This window comes from Daktulosphaira vitifoliae, unplaced genomic scaffold (genome assembly GCF_025091365.1).
Source record: "Daktulosphaira vitifoliae isolate Bord-2020 unplaced genomic scaffold, ASM2509136v1 Scaffold_4, whole genome shotgun sequence".
NCBI classification, from domain to species: Eukaryota; Metazoa; Arthropoda; class Insecta; order Hemiptera; family Phylloxeridae; genus Daktulosphaira; species Daktulosphaira vitifoliae.
Window position 1 is genome coordinate 18,370,966 of NW_026099575.1, and position 23,632 is coordinate 18,394,597.

The window sequence follows — 23,632 nt, forward strand, 5'->3', positions numbered from 1 at the left end:
AAAAAAAAAAAAAAAAAAAAATGTCACATTGAATGAGTTCAGGTTGTGCATAATAAATTAAAAATGTATTTAGAGATATTTTACCATAAATAAACTGATATTTTAATATTAATAGTACTTGACAGTAAATATATCGTAAACAAGCCCTGATTAGAATTAAACAATTATAGCTGAATTATATTATTAACTGAAGTATTAATTATAAATTTTAGCTACCTGTAGCATTATATAAAAATTATATAACTATATAAAAATAATGCAATTTGTAGTTAAATATTGGTTCTATATTGTTATGATATAGATAGAATATTGAGATTAGATGAAAATATTTCATTGGAATGTTGTTTTACTTTTGATCATTTTTTTGTTGGGTTGTACTATAAAGCTATGTAGGTGTAAGAAATAATTCTTAGAGAAATATATGTAATTAAAATTGTCTAAATAAAATTATAGAAATCATCATGGGTATTTTTAGCAATTAATTAAGGTTACAAGTTTAGTATAGATATGCCTAATTAACTAATAATTGTAGAGTAATTCTATGTTTCATTATTAAGAACTAAGCTATATTATTTAAAATTAAAATAATATAAAATAACCAAAAAAGTGGCTTTTACAGTAAATTACAAGGTAATTTATTGAAAATGACAAAAAAAATGTATGAAAATTTTAGATAATATGGTAGCTAAAATATAACAAAATGAAATTCAATACAAACCTGTTAGTTTAATGGTATATACGATGGTAAATCTAGTAAAGGAGCATGACGCTTAGGGACAATTTGATTGTTATTGCCACTAATTTCTGTTACTTTTGGAATTGACGTTTCAAAATATCTAAGTTCATTATTGTCAGCATCATTTTTCACTTTTTCAACATTTTTTTCATGAGGATATAAACATTTCTGACCATGTGGACATTTATTTTTTGTTTCAAAAATTGGACAAATATTTAAATGGTTTTTAGGACACTTGAAATATAGTAAAAATTCCAAATTATTAATAGCTTAACAAAAATTTTAAAAACATTCATAATTTTAAAATTTATTATATCATACTTTAATTCCTAGAATACAATAACCATGTAAAAATTTCTTGCATATTGGAGTACCTGGTTTTCTATATTCATGTAAATACTGGCAATTTAACTGAACACAGACACCACTCAAATAATGTTTACAAAAAGGGATTTTTTCTTTAACTATATTATGTGATAGTAAACAATTTTTACCAGAACAATCTCCAGACAAATATCTAAAAAAGTTACACTAAAACTTCTATCTCAAGATATAAATAATAAGTATATAGCAAACTTTGTGCATAATGCAATGTATTTTTTATAATGTCGTTTATCACACTGTCCATCAATCAACTTAGAACAAATTCCCAAACGATTAAATACTATACATAATTGTTTTGAGAGTGCTTTTTTATTCAATCTGAAATTTAAATATAAATTAAAGTTATAATAATCAAAATATGAAAGTATTTGGATATTTACGAGAATTTATCAGAATTTATCATATGACTCTTAGGAGGTAATTTATCCTCAGGTAAAACTAAATTTTTCATGTGATGGATATTATGAGTTAAGCCAGTGGGTAATTTTTTTAACGTATTAATTGGAAATTTAACTTTTTCTGCAATGATACTAAAATTGACAGTTCTTATTTATTAAAAAAATAATCATTAAATGTTGAAATAGGATAATAAATATTATTTTTAATTTACTGACCTTAAGTTTGGATTTATATAAGAGTATATAGTATTCTTCCTTTTAGAATTTTTTTCAAGCAAATCTGACATCTTTTTTTTACAAAGTGTAGTATTTTTATTTTTTTGTTCACAATTTAATTGTGTTATTTTTTTTTTATTACTATTTTTTAGTTGTAATTTTCTTATTAATGCAAATCTATGAGAAAGATGTTTAGACAAATATATGTTTGTTTTTGATTGTGCAGAACTTATAAGTGACTGTCGAATTATTTTATTACTTCCAAATAAAATGAGTTTGTCAGATTTAGGAGATTCTGCAAGTCTATTGAAATTATTTACCATCAAAATATTTGGTCTGGTCCACTTTAACTTATTAGTATTGAACTTTGTTTTAGTATTTTCATTTATGTTCATTGATTCGTTTTCAATATTTTCATCAAAAGATTGAGTGGAAGAAATTGATTTATTAATTGATATATTATAAGTAAATGGCTTTTGAAGAGTTTTTTTACACAGTAAAATGGAAGTATTGTTTAATTTATATTTATTACTATTTATTAATGACTTTTTTATCAATTTTGTTTTACCTATCTTCACATGAGTCTGTGAATCATTTAGTTTGTTAGATATTTTAGAAACAGTTCTTTTGCTGGGAAGACCTTTCTTAACTGGTATTAATTGTTTTTTTACAATTGGTTTCAATATATTTCCAGAAAATTTACTTTGAAATTTTCTATTTACATACACATTCTTTGAATGATAATTTTTCAAAGGATTATTTAATCTTAAATTATATTCACTTTTTTTTTCAAGAATGTAATGAGATGCATCCATATAAGAATATACATTATTTAAGTAATTATCAATATTAATAACTATTTGAGAAATATTCACATGTGGATAAGAATCATCAAATGGCAAAAAATTTCCATGAAAGTTGCCTTTTTTTAAAATTTGATTAATGCTACATTTTTTAATACAATGATTGCCATTTAAATGATTAAAATTATCAAGTGTATTAGAGTTTTTTTCATTAAGTATAGTTTTTCCATGTGTAACACTTTCTGTATTAGGTTTAATAAATACATTAGAAGTCATAGAATTGTTTTGAGAATATAAAACATTTGAATTACTCTTATTATGATTTGTATGACCATTGGGTTTGGTATTATTTATATTAATTAAATAACTAGTTTTATTTGTCTGTGTTGGAATAAATGCATTGGTTTTGAAATTATTGATTTTGCGATACTTAAACTTGGAAGAAATTATATTACTATTAGTAATATTATTTTCTCTATGATTTTGGTTTTTCTGTGTGTCTGTTCCATCATCATCAAGCTGCTCTATAAAAAAAAAAAAAAAAAAAATTGAATTTTTAATAAGATTTATATAGTCAAATCATATACATAATTTTAATTTATTCAAGTCCATTAATATTTTATATATTTATGAAGGTCTTTTTGCAAGAACAAATTAAACTTATAATGAGTGTATTTTATAATTATATTAAATAATACAAAATCAGAAGATTGATTTTTTTAGTATAAGGTATAAATTAAAAGTACACAGGCAAAAATATTTTCAGTAATTCAACGGAGAATATAACAATTTTATATTAAAAAAGTACATTATAATAAGATATATTATACAAGTTAAACGTAATGTGAAATTTTCAAAATGAGATTTTATAAAAAAATATTACAATAAATGTATGTAATATATATCATACTATATTTTTATTGCGTAAAAATATAATTATGTTACTTAAATAATAATAATTTTGAGAATTTTATTTTCAGATTTTTAAATTTATTAATGAAGAATTTTTTGTTTCTCCCATATGTTTTTTTAGTGAAGCAACTAAAATTTGTTTAGTAGAAGATATGATCCAAGTTGGAAGGCTACTAGATGTGGTCCAAGAACAGTTTTATTTTACATATTTTTTACCTATAGGCATTTAAAAAGGCCTCATTTATATATATTTTTGCCATAACACTAATTCCTCAAATAAAAGTATTTAAAAATATTTTTCAAGCAAATCTATGTTTAATAATAAATCATAAAATAAATTGCTTTAGCTATTAATATACATATCATAAATACACAATAAATGAAATTGATTATAACTATTAGGAAGTCAATATGTTATAATAACTCGCTTTTTATAAATGTGTTGGCCTTCAATATTTGCAGCCCTATAAAATATGCTGCTGCCTATATTGCCTGCATATAAATACGTCGCTGCCCAAATCACCTCTTACACTATTATTTAGACATGAGTTTTATTTTGTTATGGATGCCTTTCATAATTGCTACTGAACAGTTGAAACACATAATATTAAAATTAATATGTATAATTAATTCTAACTTTTTTCAAATAAAACAAAAACTAAATTAAAATTTAAGATATTTGCTACTGAAAATTTTATTGAAATGTTATTTTATATATTAAAAACTACAAATTAAAAAAAATGTTAAATGTCCTGTTTTGTTAATATATGTTAAGTGGATATGAAGTGCAAGGGAAGTATGAATTATAAATATGCATCAGTACAATATGTACCCACTTTTGCTGCTTACTTACTTTTAATATTAAAGTGATTGAAACTCAATAAATAGACATACTAAACATGTTATTTACTCATTCAAATATTTGCAAAAACCTCTTAAAATCAACTTAGTTGAAATTAAAAAAAAAAAACTATTTATTTTATTATACATAAAAAATAAATAAATATGATTTTAACATAGTCATTTATACAAGAATGTATAAATTATTTTAAAAATAGGAACCCGCAATATTTAGTAAGTTAAAAATTATTAGATTTTTCAAAATAAATTCTTTTTTATATTTTATATATATTTTCATACTACTGTAAATTAAACTTATCAATTTAAATCTATTAATTATGAAGGAATAATATTAAATAATTTAATTTTTAATTAAACTAAATAAATATAATTTATAATAGAGGGGTATGGTGTGACGCAGTGGATTATTCATTTGCTGCTTTAATGCTGATGTTCAGCTGTACTATAGGATGTTGGTTTTCTGATGGATGACCAAACAGGAACTTAAAATGACATATACCTTTCACTTTACTAGCTTTTTTAACCATAATAAGGTTGCATTAGGTTGACAATTGGTATAAAAAATCTAGTTAATTCAATGTAAGGTAAAATCAACCCCTCTAAAACCTACATTTTTGAAACACCCGTACAATGAATTCCAGTAAATCTTACAATACAAACATTAGTTTACCTAGTATAGAAGGAAAGTGGGGAAAATATTGTTTTTAATAAGTCCCCAAGATACATCTTTAAAAATTGCCTAACATTAACCAACCTAATAGTTAAAGAAAATAATTATTATTATATTTTTCTCATACTTTATAAAATCTATTTTAATTAGATGTTTTAAAATATTCTGTTTGCTGTGTATTGAGAAAATAAGCTGTCTTAGTTTACCATGTGTACTCATTTTGCCCCATGTTCTCCTAGGTATGTAAATTGGTAATTTTTACAAAAAATCAAAAAAAATTATTTTAGTTAAAATTTCAAGGTCAATAATGCTTTCATTTTTAAAACAAAATTCATTTATTAAAATAAGAAAAAAAACATTATTATAATTCATTTCGGGTTAACAAATATTCACATAATACAAACTACAAAATTACTTCATCACAATGTTAAGACCTAAATAAATATAGACAATTACATTTTATAAAGTATTAAACATACTTTTTAGAGCAATTAGACGTTCAAGTAACAAAGTTTCTTCTTTAACTGTATCAAGTCCTGCATTATTCGTAGCCATCTTAAGATAAAAACTGGTTATATTTTAAGGAACCGTCAACATTGTAAAAAAAAACATTAACTTGACCTAGTATTATCGAATATCATTGAGAAAAATTATGGTATATTATCCACGATCGTATTTATTAAAATTTTATCAGTAACGTAAGTGATAATCACAAACTGGCTGTAATGAAAATTATGTTATCATTAGTAATCATAAGACTTTATGTGTAACTTTTTCAGTGCAGGAAACCAAGTTGTAATTTAAATAAAAATCTATACAATTACGTAACAAAATTATTATTTAAATCGTTTTAGAAATTAAAATATAAATTTAATTTGGAATATAACAAAGCTGATCATTTACGGGTTAAATGGTAAAAATTAAGTTGATATGTTAACTTAATCTAATTAATTATTAACACAATTATAACTTAATTTAACACGTTACTTTTTTGTATATTACAAGTATATAAAAATAAATTTAGATTTGGTTAACTAAGTTATAAGTTATTAAATTGAAAATATACACAAGTTAATATCACGTACTACTTTAAAAATTCACTAAACTTAAGTTAAAGATAACATTTATTTTTTTAACCCGTTAAAGAAAAAAGGTGTTAATGAGCACAATAATGTACTAAATTATATTTTTAACAATGCTAATAAATTTATAGGAATTTTCTGATACACTAATTATTATATATCTTGTTCAATGTAATAAATGCTTGACTATTTTTTTTAAATAAAAAAAGAAAACGGTAGCACAGTGAAATCGCGAAACAGTATGGACGTGGCATAGTTAGGACAAGTGTAGATATTATCTGACAGTGCTTAAAAACACAATCATAAGACACGCTTCGATGCAAATCTGTATTGTTTAATTTTAAGAAATTGGTGGATTATTCCAAAAGCAAAATTAATTACTATTTTTGGTTCAACTTTGACTATCATTTGCACATAGAAGATAAGTCGTTGGGACAAATTTTGTTTTTTTTATTTATAGTACGTAACATAAACTTTAATTTAACATATTTTTGAAGGCCGCAATATTTCCGGAAAATTTTCAAAAGTTCTATTTTTTATGTATTTTTCAAGTTTTGAACGCTCCTTGTATAAGGGTAAATTGTCTGATTTAAAAAACAAGTATGTCGGATGAAAGGGGTATACCTAAGGTTTCTACATAAAAAAACTATTTTGGTATGTTCATTTTACAAAAAGTTATGGCAATTAAAAAAAAAAAAAATGTCAAAATTTACTGTACTTAAAAATTGTAATTTTTTGGGGGATTTCCTCCATTTACAGGGAACGAGGAAATTTTTTTCAAATTTAAGGGGAATGTCTTCAACTCGATACGAAGTGGCGAAAGACAAAAAAAAACAATAAAATTAATTTCTTCTCAACTTCGCATCGAAGCTAAAATATATATATATTATTTTGGTAGAATGTTTCCAATTATCAAACCAAAATTTTAGTATACATATCTCAAACAAATAATGAAATGTTATTAATAAATGAGCGAGTATTTTTTTAATATACCATAGTATATACTATGGTATATAGCCCTCGACTATAGAGTAATATAACTCTATGTCATAGCCCAGTGCTTTGTTATTATTATCATATCTATAATCGTTTAATTTTTAATTATGGAATAGATAANATTTATATACTATATACTATCATAGTATATACCATAGTATATACTATGGTATATAGCCCTCGACTATAGAGTAATATAACTCTATGTCATAGCCCAGTGCTTTGTTATTATTATCATATCTATAATCGTTTAATTTTTAATTATGGAATAGATAAAAATGCTAGTTATTTTACCTTCCGAAAATCTCAAAAATTGATTGAGTATATAAATTGCCGGTTAAATGACACCTGTAAAAATTTGTATGTATTACACCTGCAAATATTGATTTTCTTGTTGTCGCTCAGTGCAAGTAGGGCTTATAGGAAGTGTGTGTTGTATTAAATGTTTTATAAAATAATAAAAATGTTTTTTAATTTAATATACTGTAATGAGATTCGATTAGAATATGTTCATAGCAATACAGCTATTATTTCAATTAGTAGTTAAAAAATATTAGAATAAGATTTTAAGCGAAATTATTTCAACAAATATTTTATAATAGACAATTTACATGCATATATAGAATAGTTTAATTTTCTCCTGACATATAAAGTCAAATGTCATTTTCTTCCTTCTTAAAAAATATATATTTTTTTAAAATACATATAATTTTTTAAATTTTTATGGAAGTAAAATGTGAATTTGCGGAGTTTAACTCTTCTACCTTACGCCTATATTTTGGTTTTAACTTAAATGAGTAGAGTATGTTAGAAATTTAATATTTTTAAATTATTATTACATTATTGATAAAAAATTTGACTATCCGGCTTTTACTTGGTACTCGGTTAGTACAGAATTTATTACTCGGATCATATATACCTATTTAATTTTCTTTAATATGTATTTTTTTCATAACTGACTGAAAGTTGATACTGTAGGAACAGGCATTATGTACGTAGACAAAATTTAATTTTGGGTGAAAAGTCTTCAAGAAAATTTTACACTCTTGGAAAATTTGCTTCAGTTTTTCTCTACAAAAGAGATATTGGTTAAATCTTTAAATTTGTATACATTCAAACTATGAATAGATAAAACATTTTAATATTTAATGATTAAATATCATTTTTCTATACCTCTAGTAAAACTTATTCGAAGTAAGTTCGATGCATATTTTGTGAAATGTTAATTTGTTAATTTGCCGTAAAAAATTGCAAAAGATTCTCATAAATCCATCGTTAAAGCTATAAAATAATTTCCGGGTAAATTCTAACCAGACAGCTGATTTAATTGTCTGAATTTTTGAGGCATAGTGTGTTGTTCTTCCATGAATTATCACTGTAGTTTCGTCATTTTCGTGCTTACTACTCAATACTAGTATTCATAATCCTAGAGAAATACATTTTTATTTGGTATTAACTTTTACTTTATAATTTTTAGTTTTACTGAATTGGAAGTTTGGATGAGTGTTCGATAATTTGGTTTAGCTCGACGCAAATCGAGAATCTTCTACAGAATAATGATTGAATAACAAATACAGTATAATATATTACATCGTTGTCATCGCGATTAATAAAGGAACAGCAGTCTGTTGCATATCATTTTTATTTCTTATTTTTTTTAGTCCATTATTTAAAGGTGACTTTTATTCAGTTGTAAAATTTATATCAATATCATTATTATTATTTTTTTTTTTTTTAGAAATCATTCAAAATGATTGATTTAACAATAAAAACTTTAGATTCACGTAATCATAAGTTCACAGTTCCAGACAACGTAAGTTCATAATTTTAATGTTTAAGAAATTGTCTAAATAAATTTTTTTCCAACAGTATACTATTCTTGAACTGAAAGAGCATATAGCTGAAGAAGTAAATGTTGAAGTAGTACAACAAAGGTTGATATTTTGTGGACGTGTTCTTAGTAATGAAACTAAACTTGCTGATATAGGTAAATGATTAAATTTAATTCTAATATTTTGATCATATATATATTTTTCAAATAAATGTGAAAGAATTGTTTTAATAAATATTTTTCTTATTAAAAAGTTTTTGCAGTTATTTAATTTTTAGATATTTTTAAGTTGATTGTAATACTTAAGCAATCACTTATTTATTAAATTATTTATGTGATTTATTTTATTCGTTAATTTAACCTTAGGTATTGATGGCAAAGTAATGCATCTTGTTCAAAAAGTTCCACGTTTAGCAAGTTCAACTTCTGGAACATCAACATCATCGACAACAACTAATACAAATAGTCGTTCAGGACAAAATGGTGGTTCACGCTTTGCAGGATGGCATACACCAGATCCTACTGTAGTTTTCGGGGCTATCGGAATTCCTTCAGATTTTATGCATGTGAGGGGTATGTACTGAAGTTATATTTTATTATTAATAAAATATTGTCTGAATTTATTTTAACTTTTTCAAGTGATACTTTATAATATGTTAGTGAATAACTTAAGGAATATTTTAACACTTAACTTAAGAATTTAAGTATGCTTAGACCCCTAAATAATCATTTTGATTATAATAATTAATTTGTTCCAAATATAAGTGGTACAGATAATGATCTATTGATCAATTTTCAAATTTCTACACTGAGGTGTTCATAATGAGTACTCTTACCTTACTTTGAGTTTTCTCAAAAATGATAAGGTATAAAAATATCAAAAGGATTTACTGTTAAGGATGTCTAAATTTCCTTCTCTGTAAATACCTATGTTTAATAAAATACAGGGTGATTCTTTTAATACTAGCCACTCAATTTCTCTTAAAACAATTTTTTTTTAAGATTTTTTTTGGCTTGTATTAGTTACATATGTATCTTAATTAATCTATTATAAAATATGTTTTATGTTCATCCCTTATGTCTTAAAGGTGTCTTCTTTATTTTTTTTAATAGAAATATACATATTTAACTAACCCATAAAATAGAAATTTATGTAATTAAGTAAGTGACTGGTCAATAACAACTTAGTTGTTATTGACCAGTCATTTACTAACATATTTATTAACATTTTTATGCCTAGGTGTGAGGCCAAGAAATATGTAGTGATAAAAATAGCAGTACCTACTCCTTACCTCCAGTCATTACTTTAAATTGTTAATAACTTTTGAAAGACTCCTCTAAAAGTTGTTATCGACCAGTTATTTTCTTAATTACATAATTTTTAATATGTATATTTCCATTAAAAAAATAAAGTTGACCTTCCTATAAGATATAAGAGATAAACATAAAAAATATTTCATAACACATAAATGAAGATAAATATGTAATTAACAAAAGCCAAAAAAAATTATTATTTTAAGAGAAATTAAGTGGCTAGTTGTAAAAGAATCACAGAAATTATTAGTAATGCATTATACTTGATTTTTTTTTTCTTGTATGCAGAATGGTGTACAACATTTACTTAACTATGTTATTTATTTTTTAACTTTTCTGTTTAGAGATACCACGCCCCATGAGTAATAGAAATCATGGTACTAGTAATAGAATGTCAATGGCCATGGATATGATTCGCAAATGCAATGAAATTTTGGATCGACTAGAAAATCCTTTAGCTAGTCAAAATGAGCAAATTCCTATGGAAGATATAGAACAGCCAGATCAATTCTCAGAAGAAAATACTCAAGAAGAAACCCTAGGTGAAACTATGCAAGTTCCACCTCCAGCTACTTCACAACCAGACCAGGATTCGGTGAATGTGTAAGTTTATTAAATTATTTTGCTTTACCATACACGTAAAATATTAGTTATTGAATGACATTTATATTTTAACATATTTTTTTTCTATAGGAGTTATGAAGTTGACGATTCATATCCTAATACAGTTGTTGTTACTATTGATGCTACACATCATGTTAGAATGCCATCAGGATTAATGCATCATATGCAAAATCAGCTACATTCTGATGCTGCTCAATCAGGCTCTCAAGATTCTTCTGAACAAAGTAAAATATTTTTAAACTATTAATTTTATTAAGATTTTCTAAAATTCTTTAATCATTATTATAATTTGTAGTTTATGTTTTTTATTTATATATGTTATTTTTTTTTACAGATAATGAAACTGCATCAAATCCTTTAAATATTCAAACTCCATCAGTTAGCCAAACACAATCTCAACAAACTACAAGTAATTCAACTTCTGCTACTGATCGCAATTCTAGGTTTGAAAATTATTTATAAAATGACTTTACGATGGTATACGAATTTTAAATTGTATTTTATTTTACTACAGAGATGATCATCAAAATAGCGATAATAGATCTCCATCAAATATTATGGAAAGGCGTCGATTTAAGAAATTAATTGATGAACTCAATAAACTTAATGTTAGATTACAACCATTTTATATTCTTTATTGTCAATTTATTACTGATGATCCCGAATTTGAATCAGCTGATGTAAGTTATTAATTAAATGTTAACAATTCATTGTATCATTGATTTTACATTTATCACAAATGTGTGTTATAGGGTGAAAATGGTTCTGATCGAGCACAAAATGTGTTTAATAGTGTATCAGAAGTTATGCATTATAAATCTCATATATATCATGCTATAAGTGATTTAAAAATATCATTTAATAGGCCTCCTCCACGTCCATTTCAATCACGTACTTGTCTTTTACAAAGGGGTATTTTACATACAGCTCATACAATTCCAATGGCTACAGTACCACCACCTACTCAACAGCCAAGCTCTACTCAAACAACTAACGCCAATCAGTCAATTCCTAGTGTACGGGCATTTAGACTTGATTGTAAGTATATAATGATGCTTTACTAAAATTGGTTAAAGACTAGTAGTCTCATTCAAGTTAAAAATGACTACTATAATTTGAATTAAAAATGTTATATTTTAGTTATGAATCCTGACGGGGTAGCTGCTGAACCAGTTAATGTTTCGACTTCAGTTTCCAATAATGAAATTAATAATGAATCAAATACAAATACAACAACTGAGTCAAATACTGAAAGTAACAATACATTATCAGATTATCCTACTGGGACTCCACATAGTGTTGAATTGATGTTTGATCTTACACCTGGAAGTATTCGAATTGATTCTGTTGAAGCTGCATTTGTAGCACCTAATGTTGCTAGTAATAATCATCCTACAGCTACATCACGTAAGTTTTATAAATAAAATGGTTTTCTATTAAAGATGTGCAAAACTGTTTTTGGTAAACAAATTGATATTTAAATTATTAAAATTTTTTTTTCATATTTAATGAATTTTTATGTACAGTATACTTCTTTTAAACTCGGTTAAGAATATAGTGAGTTTCTTATCTTTAATTGGATTTTGTTTTAAATACTTGGCAAGCTTACATAAAAAAATGTCCCATTTACTATTATACAATTATAATTACAAGTAGTTTAAAAGACTTTATTAATTTTAAATATTTTTTTTTGTATATTTCCTATAGTTTTATAATTCAATTAAACATTTATCTATACATTTAATTGTTAATAAAACTATGAAGATAATTTATTTTAGAAACAACTACTAGTGGTGAACTAACGAACAATATGGGTATGTCTATTGACTGGATGGATCAAATGATAGATGTTATATCAAGTGGTGTACGACGCCCATTTATGTCAGATCAAACTTTAGACTGGAGTAGCATACCAACAACTTCTACTCGTACTCCTCGAGTCACTCCAAGAACAACTGATTCATCTTCAACCTCAAACTCTCCTTCTCAAGGTTGGTTATGTATGAAATCATTGGATTATTTTTTATGAGATGATATTATTTAGCTTTTGAGACCTGACTTAAATTTTTGTTATAATGACTCAATATCAATTTTTTATTGATTGGTGATCTTAGGATAGGATAAAAAACAATTTCCTGAAAAATCTACTATTACTTTTAAATTTTAAACTTAAAAAAAATATATATTTGATTTTTTTGCTTACATTATTTAACATCTTTTGTTGTTAAAAGTATTGTTCTAACTTCAAAACTATGGTCTTCTTCTTTTTCCTCACCTTAATCCCAGCTACTTAGGGTCGGCTAAACTTCAAAACTATGGTACAAAAAAAAAAAAAAAATTTGTACACATATCAGACTGAATGGGTTAAACATTGCAATGTAATATATTTATAGGTGCCTCATATTGTGATTTCCAAACTACATTTTTATTAGCATTGAATTTTTATCATATAAGGGCAAATTTTAAATCAGAATTTTTTATTTTGTTTTTATGTTATGACAGTTAAGACTATAGTAATTCAAAATGAAATATAAATTTAGGGTGGTTCTGTATGAGCATGAGAATGATTGAGTTACTATATATTTATTAAATAAAATAATATAATTTTCTCTCAGGTATCAATACGTAAGTTTTATGAATAGATATAAAATATAGAAAAACAAAGTGATGTTTGAAAATTTATTTATATAATAATAATTTGAATTAAAAATTATTATTTTAAATAATTTAAATGATTCATTATCAAACATTAAATATCAATAACGCCACTCGTACCAGTAGTTATCTAAGCTTGTGCTGACTGTGAGTCATGTTAATAAATACCTTGAATAGTATAGGAACCACATGTGGGTTCTCTATATTAATAAGAGAGTCTTTATTTGTATTGACCACACAGGAAACACACTTAAAGATTGGACTAGGCTGATTTACTTCTTTTAAACGTTATCAATATTATTTATTTAAATAATATTTTATTCTAGTAATCACTTGTTTTTTTTTAATCCCTACTTAATTTATGTACTCTTTATACTTAACTTAAAACCTTATAAATCTTCTGTGAATTGTAAGTTTACCTTCGTGATGTTGGAAGCAAGGTTGAAAATAAATATATTTCAATTTTTTTATAAATCCATAATGTATGCCAAGCCACTTCTTACATTTATTGAAAGATCATTAAGTGAAGGAGTAGTGAGTCGAAGTGACAGTTTTTTTTACCCTTTTATATTAAATTTAATCCATTTATATGTATAAGAAGTGTTATAACTGTTTACTATTTTTTATGTTTAATGTTTTTTAGTATTCAAATGTTATTTATAATTTTTTTACCTTATTAGGAAATTAACCCGTCATTGCTAATATATGAGGATTTCCCTCTTATAGTTTTTATAGAGAAACACTGGTTTGTGGTTATGTTTTATTTCGTTTGAAATTATGTGTTGTTACACATTTTTTTTTGGTGGTTATAACATTATGAAAACTGTTTCGATGGTATTTTGAAGTACTCTAATATAAATATTATTTTGTTTCTACAGGAATATTCCAAGGAAGAGATAATAGTCCTCGTATGGATCCTTATTTACCTTGTAGTTCACATCATTTTGAATCACATTTAAGATCAATGGTTCTTGCTAGACGTCCAACTAGAGCAAGTGATAGGTCTACTGTTTCTAATAACTCTACAACTAATACTACATCAGCTCCTACTTCACCAAGTGAGATGAGACCATTTACTGGTAGACTTTCCAGGTCTCGTAATAGGTATATTCAAGATCCAGATGGTTATTTATCAGGTATTCATCCAATATTAACTTGGGGAAGAAATCGCAATAATGTCGTCACTATTACGTCAGCAAATAACACAGCTCAAACAACTTCACAAGATAGTGGTACTACCACTGCAAATACACTAGCTGGACATATAAGTAATTGTATTATGTTAATTTTTTCAATTATAATTGTTTTTGTGTGCTAAACTAATTTTTTTTAATTGTAAATTATAAATTTAAAATAAAAAATGTAATATTATTATCAGGAGAAGGTATGGAAATGTTGTTAGAAAGAGAAGCTTTTATTGATAGGTCTCGTGATTTGAATGGACAAGGCGCTAATATATCTGGACAGGTAAATTATTAACACCTTAGAGAAGTTTTGATTTTAATTTATATTTTGTATTATAGTCGGCTGCAATTAATAATGGTGCTGCTGTTATTGGATCTCTTTTACAAGTAAGATTTTATAATTTTGTCAATTTTTTCTTTTAATAATAATATTTTATTAGGGACTTGAGTCAATTAACACAAATGTTTCACAAATTGGCCGTGATGAATATTTATCCAGACGTATTGGATCAATACCATTTTTTAGTGGTTTAGAAGGTCGATCTGTTTTGATGGATATTTTATTGACAATTGCTCAAGATTGGACTCTTCATGATGTGTTGTATCTGAATACTACTTCTGAAACATCTTCCATTATTCAACATCCAGTTTCTAGATACACTGAAACATTAACAAATTTTATTCTGGACCGCATTATGTTTAATCAAACACCTAGTAATCAAAATATAGAAGATGCAGCTAATCGTATTTATCAAGAATTGTTACCATATATTAATGTTATTGTAAGTATATTTATAATATTGTTTTTGTAAAACTTCTAGGCTAACTAATTTTTATGACAAATGTATTTTGAAATTAAATTAGCAATGTTCTGCAACAATGAGGTCAAATGTTGATTTTGGTGCAACTATTTTAAGATATATTACACTTAATCTACGTGGAATTGTTATTTGTTGCATAGAAAGTAAAATAATTTAAATTGACATATGTATGTGTAATTTTAGATTTGATGCGAAATGTTTATAATTTTAGATCGAGCAGGTGCCTCTAATGATATAGTAACATCTTTAAGTTTGTTTTGTCAAGGATTACTATCACTACTAGCTTACTGTTGCAATAATCGTTCAGTTTTTAGATTGAATATTGGTGCACTTCTTGTAAGTTATTTATTTCTTAAGCAATTTTATAATTCTTTCGGTATTATTTAAATAATTAAGTATATAGATGTATGCATTGCAAGTATACATTTTGAACTAGTAGTATCATTTTAGGATGACTTATTGTTGAAGACATTGTTGTGTAATCAGTTTTTTAACAGTGTAAAATTTTGTGCTGGTAGTATAAAAACTTGTTGCCATTTCTTAATTTTTTTGAAAATTTTTTTTTTACTATACAATAATTTTCCCATTACTGAATTATTTTATTTAACTAATAAAAATTAAAAAAATTGTATGCTACACTTATATTTAAGAATAAATACTATAATTCTTTAAATCAAAATTTATTTTATACTTACAATCTAGATATTTATATAGCTCAAGCTAATATAATACTTTTTCAAAATTGGGTATTAACCAATAAATTTTCTTAAAAAGAAAATGAAATGAATTCTGTGATTTGGTTTTATAATATAATTTAGGAATTCCCAACTAAACTATATGAATAAACTGTTGGTTTTTTTGGCGAATAATAAAAATATAATTCATTATATTGCAGTGTTACATACAAATTTTCTAGTATATTATATTCTCTGAAATAAATAAATAATTTATTTTGACTTTTTATCTATAGCGTTCCTTACCATTACCAACAAATTTGCAAAATCTCATCATGAATAATGTGCGCATTAATATTGATCGATATTGGGATGCCATTAATGATTATCAAATAAGTATTGCATCTGTGTGTAACTATATAGTACCAGCTAGTGCAAGCAGCAGTCAGGTACAGTCGTCATCAAGGGTAATAACTACATGTATTATATGAAACAAAAATTTTATCTTATTTATGAATAAGTCCCCAAGTCATTTTTTAAGAATTTAAAACTAAATAACTTATTCAATTTTTAATTGAATATTAAAGTAGTGTTATTGAAAATACAAAAAAAAAAAGACTTTTTGTATCTAGGAAGGTATTGTCCTATTGTAACTTCTAAGTAGAATAAAGAAATATTTTAAAATGAGTAAAGAAACATCCTTTTTACAAAGAATTCTTCAATTAGTGTACTAAATATATTATTTTAATGTAGCTACACATAAATTAGGTATTAATTATTTTTTTTATATAAAAATAATTAGTATTGAAATATTTATGTAATTAATCATTTTTAAGATAGTATTATTATTCTAAAATATTTCAATCTGTTGAAAACTAGTGAGTTTTGATTCAATGTTACTTTGTCTTTTCTTTATGTGAATAGCCAAATGAAGAACAATCATCCAACTCAAATTCAGTTGACATATCTAATGATCCTTTACCTGAAGTGGTAATTGGTTCTCAAGAATGGCACCATAGTGTTCCTCCGGTAAAATAATAAAATTAATTTTTTAATTGAAACATTAAAATACATTAAATTTGTTTTTTTCAGGAATGGGTTCCAGTAATAGCTAGAGATACTCAGCGTCAAAGACGTCAAGGGGCCCAACCTCCATATAGTGATGCATATTTGTCAGGAATGCCAAATAAACGACGTAAAATTGTTAATAGTTCTAAACCACAAGGTTCTTTATCACAAATAATATCAAGTATGTAATATTGTATATTTTTATTAAAAATTTGTTTAAAATTGTTAACCAATATTTCATATAGAAAATTTAGAAGTAGCAATGGGAGCTGCTGGTGTGGCTATCAACAAGGAAGTAACAGCTAGTGTGGGTGCCGATTCTGCAGTCCAAAATGCTTACACTGAACGAATTAGAACTTATGGTAGGTCTGGATTGGACACTCATCCTGATTTTAGTCCTGATAGATATCCTAATGCCTCCAAATTTTTCTACAACCATAATCATCAAAATTAAATACCCAAATGAGTCATACATTCAAATATACTACATGTTACTACAATAGACTGAATTATGATATACAAGAAGTAAAAATTGTACTACAGTATATTGTTCTTTACTTTAATTGAGTAGCAGGTTGAAGTAGTCTGTAGAAAAAATTAATAGTAAAATACTTTTTAGACTAATCATGTTGTATGACAGTTATATTTTATTGTAAGGTGTTGGCGAATTATTTAACAATATTATATTAAACTATTTATAATTGTATTGCTTTTTATAACTACAGTGTATATAAAAAATATACTTAAAATACTACGTAATTCTATTAAGTAAAATATTCTATTGTTTGATTTGCCATTTGTCTTGAAATTAATATTGCATAAGACCTTTTAATATTGTATTTAACACTAGACAATATATGCTTATTTCATAACCATGAAATTTTAAATTTCTGTGTTTAGATTACATGTTATTTATAAATAAGTACTGTTGTTTTTTAATTATTTCTTTCAACTTATCTATGTTTCAATAAAATTTCTCTGATTTTATTGATAATTTTTATTTTTACCTAATTATTAATAATTAATATTTTATTTAAAGATAAAATGTTTCTTAAAGTTTATAAGTTTCTTCAACTAAAGACTAGTTTAAAATATAACTCTTGCTATTTGATGAAATTTTTGTAAAAAGAACTCTAAAAATTGTAATAATCGACATTAAAATTTTGATATTATTTAAACTATTTTAACTTAAAATTGTTCTGACTTTTTGAAAAATATACGAGTTAAAATCAATTTTTTTCGTAAATATTAAAAGAATGATAGTTTCTTTGAAAACTTACCCTTTTTTATAAAAAAAGTATTTTAAAATTCAAAAAATGTTGATTTATAAAAAAAAAATTATAGTGGGTACTTTAGGTATTACCGTTAAGCTTTTAAGCTTTACATATTAGTGAGTGGCTTAAAGATCCAGGCCAATATTAAACAAACGTATTTTGTTCCATACTTTATGCTAGGGATGTAGATAAGATTATTTATAATGAGATTTTGAAGACAAAAATGTTTACTGTATTATTTTTAATATAACATTACAATTAAGTTTTTGTAATGAAGGTTTGTTTTCCAACCCTACTACTCTCAGACTTAAGTTTATACAAAATTATAATTTTGATTTATTTATTAAAATTACAGCTAAATAAGTAATCATGCATTTCTCTTACATATTTGTGCGTTTTATAATAGCCATTGTAATCATAAGATTTCAATTAATAAAGGCAGGGCCAGATTACGGAATGTGAGCGTCCTAGGTCCACCAAAAAGAATTTTAATAGCTCGGTTCACAATGTTCAAATTTTTTTTTAAGGGTAATATCTTAAATATATAAATTCATCATCAAGAAAATTTTCTTTTTAAATATTAGTTTGCTAAACAAATTGTTAAATACAAATTTTTTGAATTTTTAAAAATATTTATTTTTTATCAATTTTTAGTAAGTTAAATACTTAATTACATAATTATTAAATACTATTTATACAGTTAACAAAATAAATTCAATTAATTTTTAAATTTTTTTCTTTAAAAGTTCAAAAGCTATCAGAAATGCATGTCTAAATTAACACATTTCAATAATAAAATATATTTAATTATTTAAGCATAATTATATAATTTTTATTACATATTATGCAATACACTTATATTATGTTATGGTAAACCTATGAATCCAATTAATTGTACAATAATTTAAAAATAATAGTTAACGTTGAATTTCATTAAAATGAATTTTATATGAACGTACAACGAGGCGCAGTGGATAACTAAATCGCCATCTTAGCGCTGATTTTCAGGTACGTCGTTTGCTGTTGGATGGGTAGCCATACGAGAGCTTTAACAGTAACAAACATCTTGTCTCTCTTATTAGCTCCCTCAGCCATAATGAAGTTACGTCAGGTGGAAAAATCAGGTATAAAAATCCTGTTAAAGTACCGACCAGTGGCGCAACTAGAGTTCAAATCTTGGGGGTGCTACAATTACAAATCACATACACATTACATATTTACTAATTATTTACAGTAATTACTAATTAGTATTAGTTATGTAATATATAATTATAAAATATAACAAAGATTTTATTACTTACAGTCCTTATAACAATTTCAATTGGTATATACAAATAATTTATTTACAATTGTTGTTTAAAGTATTAAGTATATTTTTGTGTTCAATTGTGCGTCGTGGTAATCTTCGTTGATTTGCTATATGCAAGTATAAGTAGTTTAATAATTACGTCTTTTCGTATATTAAGTCGTACTATCTTTTTTATAATTTGTTTTTTGATAATATTGCTACTATTAGCATATGCTTTAAAACATTAGCTAGTTTCTTCTTCCACTTGTTAGAGACTAACCTCTAGTGGCTTACTTTGAAGAATTTAACCCCGAGTACTTTTTCTAATATGTCTTCTCCTGGTGCAACCAATGTAACTTTAAAAAAAGTTGCTGTCCGTTCTGGTGTTAGTACGAGATCTTCAAGTACTACTTCTAATGAAGATTTAATGCAAATTATTTTGTTCTTCAAAGCTGAAGTCCTCGCTTCCAATAAAGCACTTTCTGACTCGCAATCTTTGCAGTTCAATACACTTAAAACAGCAATATTAAAAGTTTCTGAGCAAGTGAGTGAACTCAAAGCAGAGAATATAATATTTAAAAGAGATATTGGTTCACTTAAGGCAAAAATTAGTAGTCTTAAAGAGAACAACTCGTCTGCTAACCCGTCCACAATCACTAGCCAGGTTTTGTAAGAACTATTTGAACGAGATCGTTGTTCTTCCAATGTGATTGCTTATGGTGTATTAGAGTCTACTTCTTTAACTGGTTCTGAGAGAGTTCTACATGATGAATCCATGATTAAAAATATTTTGTTGCCGGTTAGAAATTACCTTCCAACAAATCGGATTGGGAAACCACGTCCAGGTATTACCCGCCCACTTAAGCTAATATATTCTAACAAAGAGGAAGCACAATTTTTGCTGTACCATACAACCAGGTTAAGCGGTCAGGTACTCAATTTCAAAATGGTTTTAATCTTGTCAAGGATAAAACCAAATTTGAACGACAACTATTACGTGCTTGTCACAATGATCTGTTGTCTTTTATAGCTCAAGGTGAAACAAATCTACGTATATATTATGAAAATGGTGTTCCATCTGTGGTCAAATCAATTCTAAAAAACCGGGTCCGTGAAAACATACCAATCGACAACCAGAGATTCAGCAAATTTCTCAACTTTCATAATTCAGCCATGTACACTAGGTTTGCATGAGCATATATATTTTTATAATAAATGCCAAGTCCACTCTTAGTACTTTTATATTAGATTTCTACAATTTTAAAATTAATAAGTCTTGTCCTCGTGATTTACCTACAATTAGCTATACTACATCAAATGATAATGTTCCGTTTGGTTTTTACCAAAACTGTCGTGGCTTAGGACTAAATTTTTTACTCTTAAGTGTAATCTTGCCAGCTTTAATTATGTATTTCTTGTTTTAACAGAAACCTGGCTTAATTCTGATATATTTGATTCTGAATTATGTTTGGATAATTATAATGTTTACCGATCTTATATTTACAAATAAGAATCTCTTTAAAGTTAATATGGTGCACGATCCAATTGTTCTTGAAGATCGATATTATCCTGCATTAGCTATTGATTACCCAACAAATAAAAAAATCCATTCTTTCGTGCCGTTGAATCATATTTTAATTTTACGAAAGCAGATTATAAACGTATTTCAGATTTTTTCCTATCTTATAATTGGTTGAATACTTTTACTCAACTAGGCGTTAATTCAGCAACATCAACTTTGTATGATGCATTACACTTCTCTATTCTTCACTGGGTTCCACGTGTTAACTATAATAAATCTAATTTTCCCTGATGGTTTTCAAAGGATTTGATTGATACAGTGTTTATTGTAGTATGTTTAACAGTATGTTTATCTCCCTTGTTATTCACATTATTTATCAATGATATTAAAAGTTTACTTGTTAACTGCCATTTCCTTCTCTTTGCTGATGATCTCGAACTATTTTTAAAAATTAATTCATTTAGGTACTGCTTATTATTACAGGACGATCTTAATTCTCTGGTAAATTGATCTAAAAATAGTGGGTTGGAGCTGAATATTTAAAAATATCGTTTTATAGAACTCGTGATCATATTAATTACTTGTATAGGGTTAATGATAATATATTGTTATCTTCGTGCAATATGATTACTGATTTGGGTATTGTTTTCGATCGGGAATTGAATTTTCATGCTCACCTAGACAAAATGTGTTGCAAAGCATTTACGCCATTAGGTTATATTAGGCGAATTTGTAATGATTTTAAATTAGTATCTTCTTTAAAAACTTTGTATTGTTCTTTTGTGAGGTTAATTTTAGAATATGGTTTGATTGTTTGGGATCCAGTTACTTCATGTGATATGATGCAAGTTAAACGAGTGCAACGTAAATTTTTAAACTTTACGGCATATAAATTAAAAATTGATCATCCACCACATGACTATACACCAAAAATGCAACTAATCGGTTTGTTTACGTTAAATGACAGGAGACTTGAAGCTAATCTAACTTTCCTCAGGCGTCTTATTGATGGTCATATAGACTCTCCTGAACTATTAGAGCTCATCAAATTTAAAGTTCCATCTTTTCACGCACGTCATTTAATTCTTTTTTCTGTACCTAAATGTAATACCAACTACTTAAAAAACTAGCCATTTTATAGAATGATGAGTATTGCTAATAAGGACCCATCAGCTTTATTATATTATTAATTGTTGTATTTTATATTATTATTGTACATATAAGTTAAGTTTATTATACTGAAATTTGGTCATGTGCCGTATTGAGAATATAAATAAATATTTGAAATTACAAAGACGTGGGACTTTGGGGTGCTTAAAGTAAAGTTGGGGGTGCTACAGCACCCCCTAGCACCCCCGTAGTTGCGCCACTGGTACCGACCGCTTTTTAATCAAAAACAACCCGTTTTTGTTCATTAGCACCACGACACTACTGATGCGATAAGAATTCTGAATTCAGCATCATATTACTTAATTGTGATTCCTTCAACGCAAATTTATTAATTTTAAAGAAAATCTTCTTCCTCCTCGCCTTAATCCCAATTTGGGGTCAGCCACCCTTATCCTAAACTTCCACTTGACACGATATCCCACATCATCTACGCTCATTAATTTTAAAGAATATAAAATTTTCAAAAATGTAAACTGTAATTACGAGTTAAAAACATCAAAATTTCAAAAAAAAAAGCCTGACCGATATTTAAGTAATATGATGCTGAATTCAGATTTGTTTTCAGAATTGTTATCGCATTAGTAGTTTTATCGTACTGATGGAACAAAAACGGGTAGTTTTGTATGTTCAAACTAATAGTTTTCAAACAGTAGCTGTTATATCTGACATGCTCGTGCGCGTTTGTGTGTTATCCACTGCAACTATTTTATTGCCTATAGAGTTGCGTTGGGCAATACCGACTGCCAAAAATAGTTACACATTAATACATGCCTGATAATAAATCTGTATAAATGATGTTAATGATTTTTTTCTTTAATCTAATGACCGATAAAGCTATCCTTGTATAGTACGAGTCAAATTTTGTTGTTATTTTTTTATATAAGTGTCGCTAAAGAAATGGGAAATCATAAAACAGTACCGCCATTAAAAAAAAAAAATATAGGTAATGTATTAACACTAAATAAGTGGCGTCAAAAAAAATACGTGGTGAGGTACGTGTATATAAAAATAATTTTCATACCCTTTCTTAGCTTCCATAAAAAAGAAAGTATAAGTTTTACTATGATGTGTTTTCTGCTTGTGTCTATTCATATCAGTACCTTCTAGACTGTAATTGTTCAACGATACGCCAAAAGATCAAAAAATACA

The 23,632-nt window shown here is 25.9% G+C and overlaps 3 protein-coding genes across 8 annotated transcripts in view; 2 read left to right on the top strand and 1 right to left on the bottom strand.

Annotated features, from left to right (window-relative positions):
• Nucleotides 1-5,685, bottom strand: part of LOC126906236 (probable cyclin-dependent serine/threonine-protein kinase DDB_G0292550) — an 8,419-nt gene extending 2,734 nt beyond the window's left edge. For 3 of the 5 annotated variants that reach the window (XM_050686641.1, XM_050686642.1, XM_050686640.1), the window contains exons 1-6: nt 5,460-5,685; nt 1,735-3,061; nt 1,501-1,665; nt 1,313-1,438; nt 1,058-1,253; nt 719-970 (exon numbers count right to left, since the gene is read on the bottom strand). In XM_050686641.1, coding sequence (XP_050542598.1) covers nt 722-970; nt 1,058-1,253; nt 1,313-1,438; nt 1,501-1,665; nt 1,735-3,061; nt 5,460-5,535 — 2,139 coding nt within the window. In that variant the 5' untranslated portion in view covers nt 5,536-5,685 and the 3' untranslated portion in view covers nt 719-721. The remainder of the gene's footprint in view (nt 1-718; nt 971-1,057; nt 1,254-1,312; nt 1,439-1,500; nt 1,666-1,734; nt 3,062-5,459) is intronic. The other 2 variants (XM_050686643.1, XM_050686644.1) reach the window with 2 other exon arrangements.
• Nucleotides 5,686-8,451: 2,766 nt separating this feature from the next.
• LOC126906235 (large proline-rich protein bag6-A) lies at nt 8,452-17,774 on the top strand. Of its 2 annotated transcripts, none has more exons than XM_050686638.1 (21): nt 8,452-8,733; nt 8,797-8,871; nt 8,928-9,045; nt 9,256-9,462; nt 10,548-10,806; nt 10,897-11,051; nt 11,162-11,270; nt 11,342-11,507; nt 11,580-11,865; nt 11,968-12,234; nt 12,606-12,818; nt 14,361-14,750; nt 14,861-14,949; nt 15,006-15,053; nt 15,107-15,448; nt 15,531-15,630; nt 15,699-15,823; nt 16,458-16,628; nt 17,086-17,190; nt 17,254-17,410; nt 17,475-17,774. In XM_050686638.1, the coding sequence occupies exons 2-21, from the start codon at nt 8,809-8,811 to the stop codon at nt 17,681-17,683; spliced, it is 3,579 nt and encodes a 1,192-aa protein (XP_050542595.1). In that variant the 5' UTR covers nt 8,452-8,733; nt 8,797-8,808; the 3' UTR covers nt 17,684-17,774. The 2 variants fall into 2 exon arrangements, with proteins under 2 accessions (XP_050542595.1, XP_050542596.1); XM_050686639.1 differs by having other exon boundaries at nt 8,453-8,733; nt 16,458-16,610.
• Nucleotides 17,775-21,936: 4,162 nt separating this feature from the next.
• Nucleotides 21,937-22,443, top strand: LOC126904976 (uncharacterized). The gene has a single exon (XM_050684379.1). It carries the CDS (start codon nt 21,937-21,939, stop codon nt 22,441-22,443), a length of 507 nt encoding a protein of 168 aa, XP_050540336.1.
• Nucleotides 22,444-23,632: the final 1,189 nt, after the last annotated feature.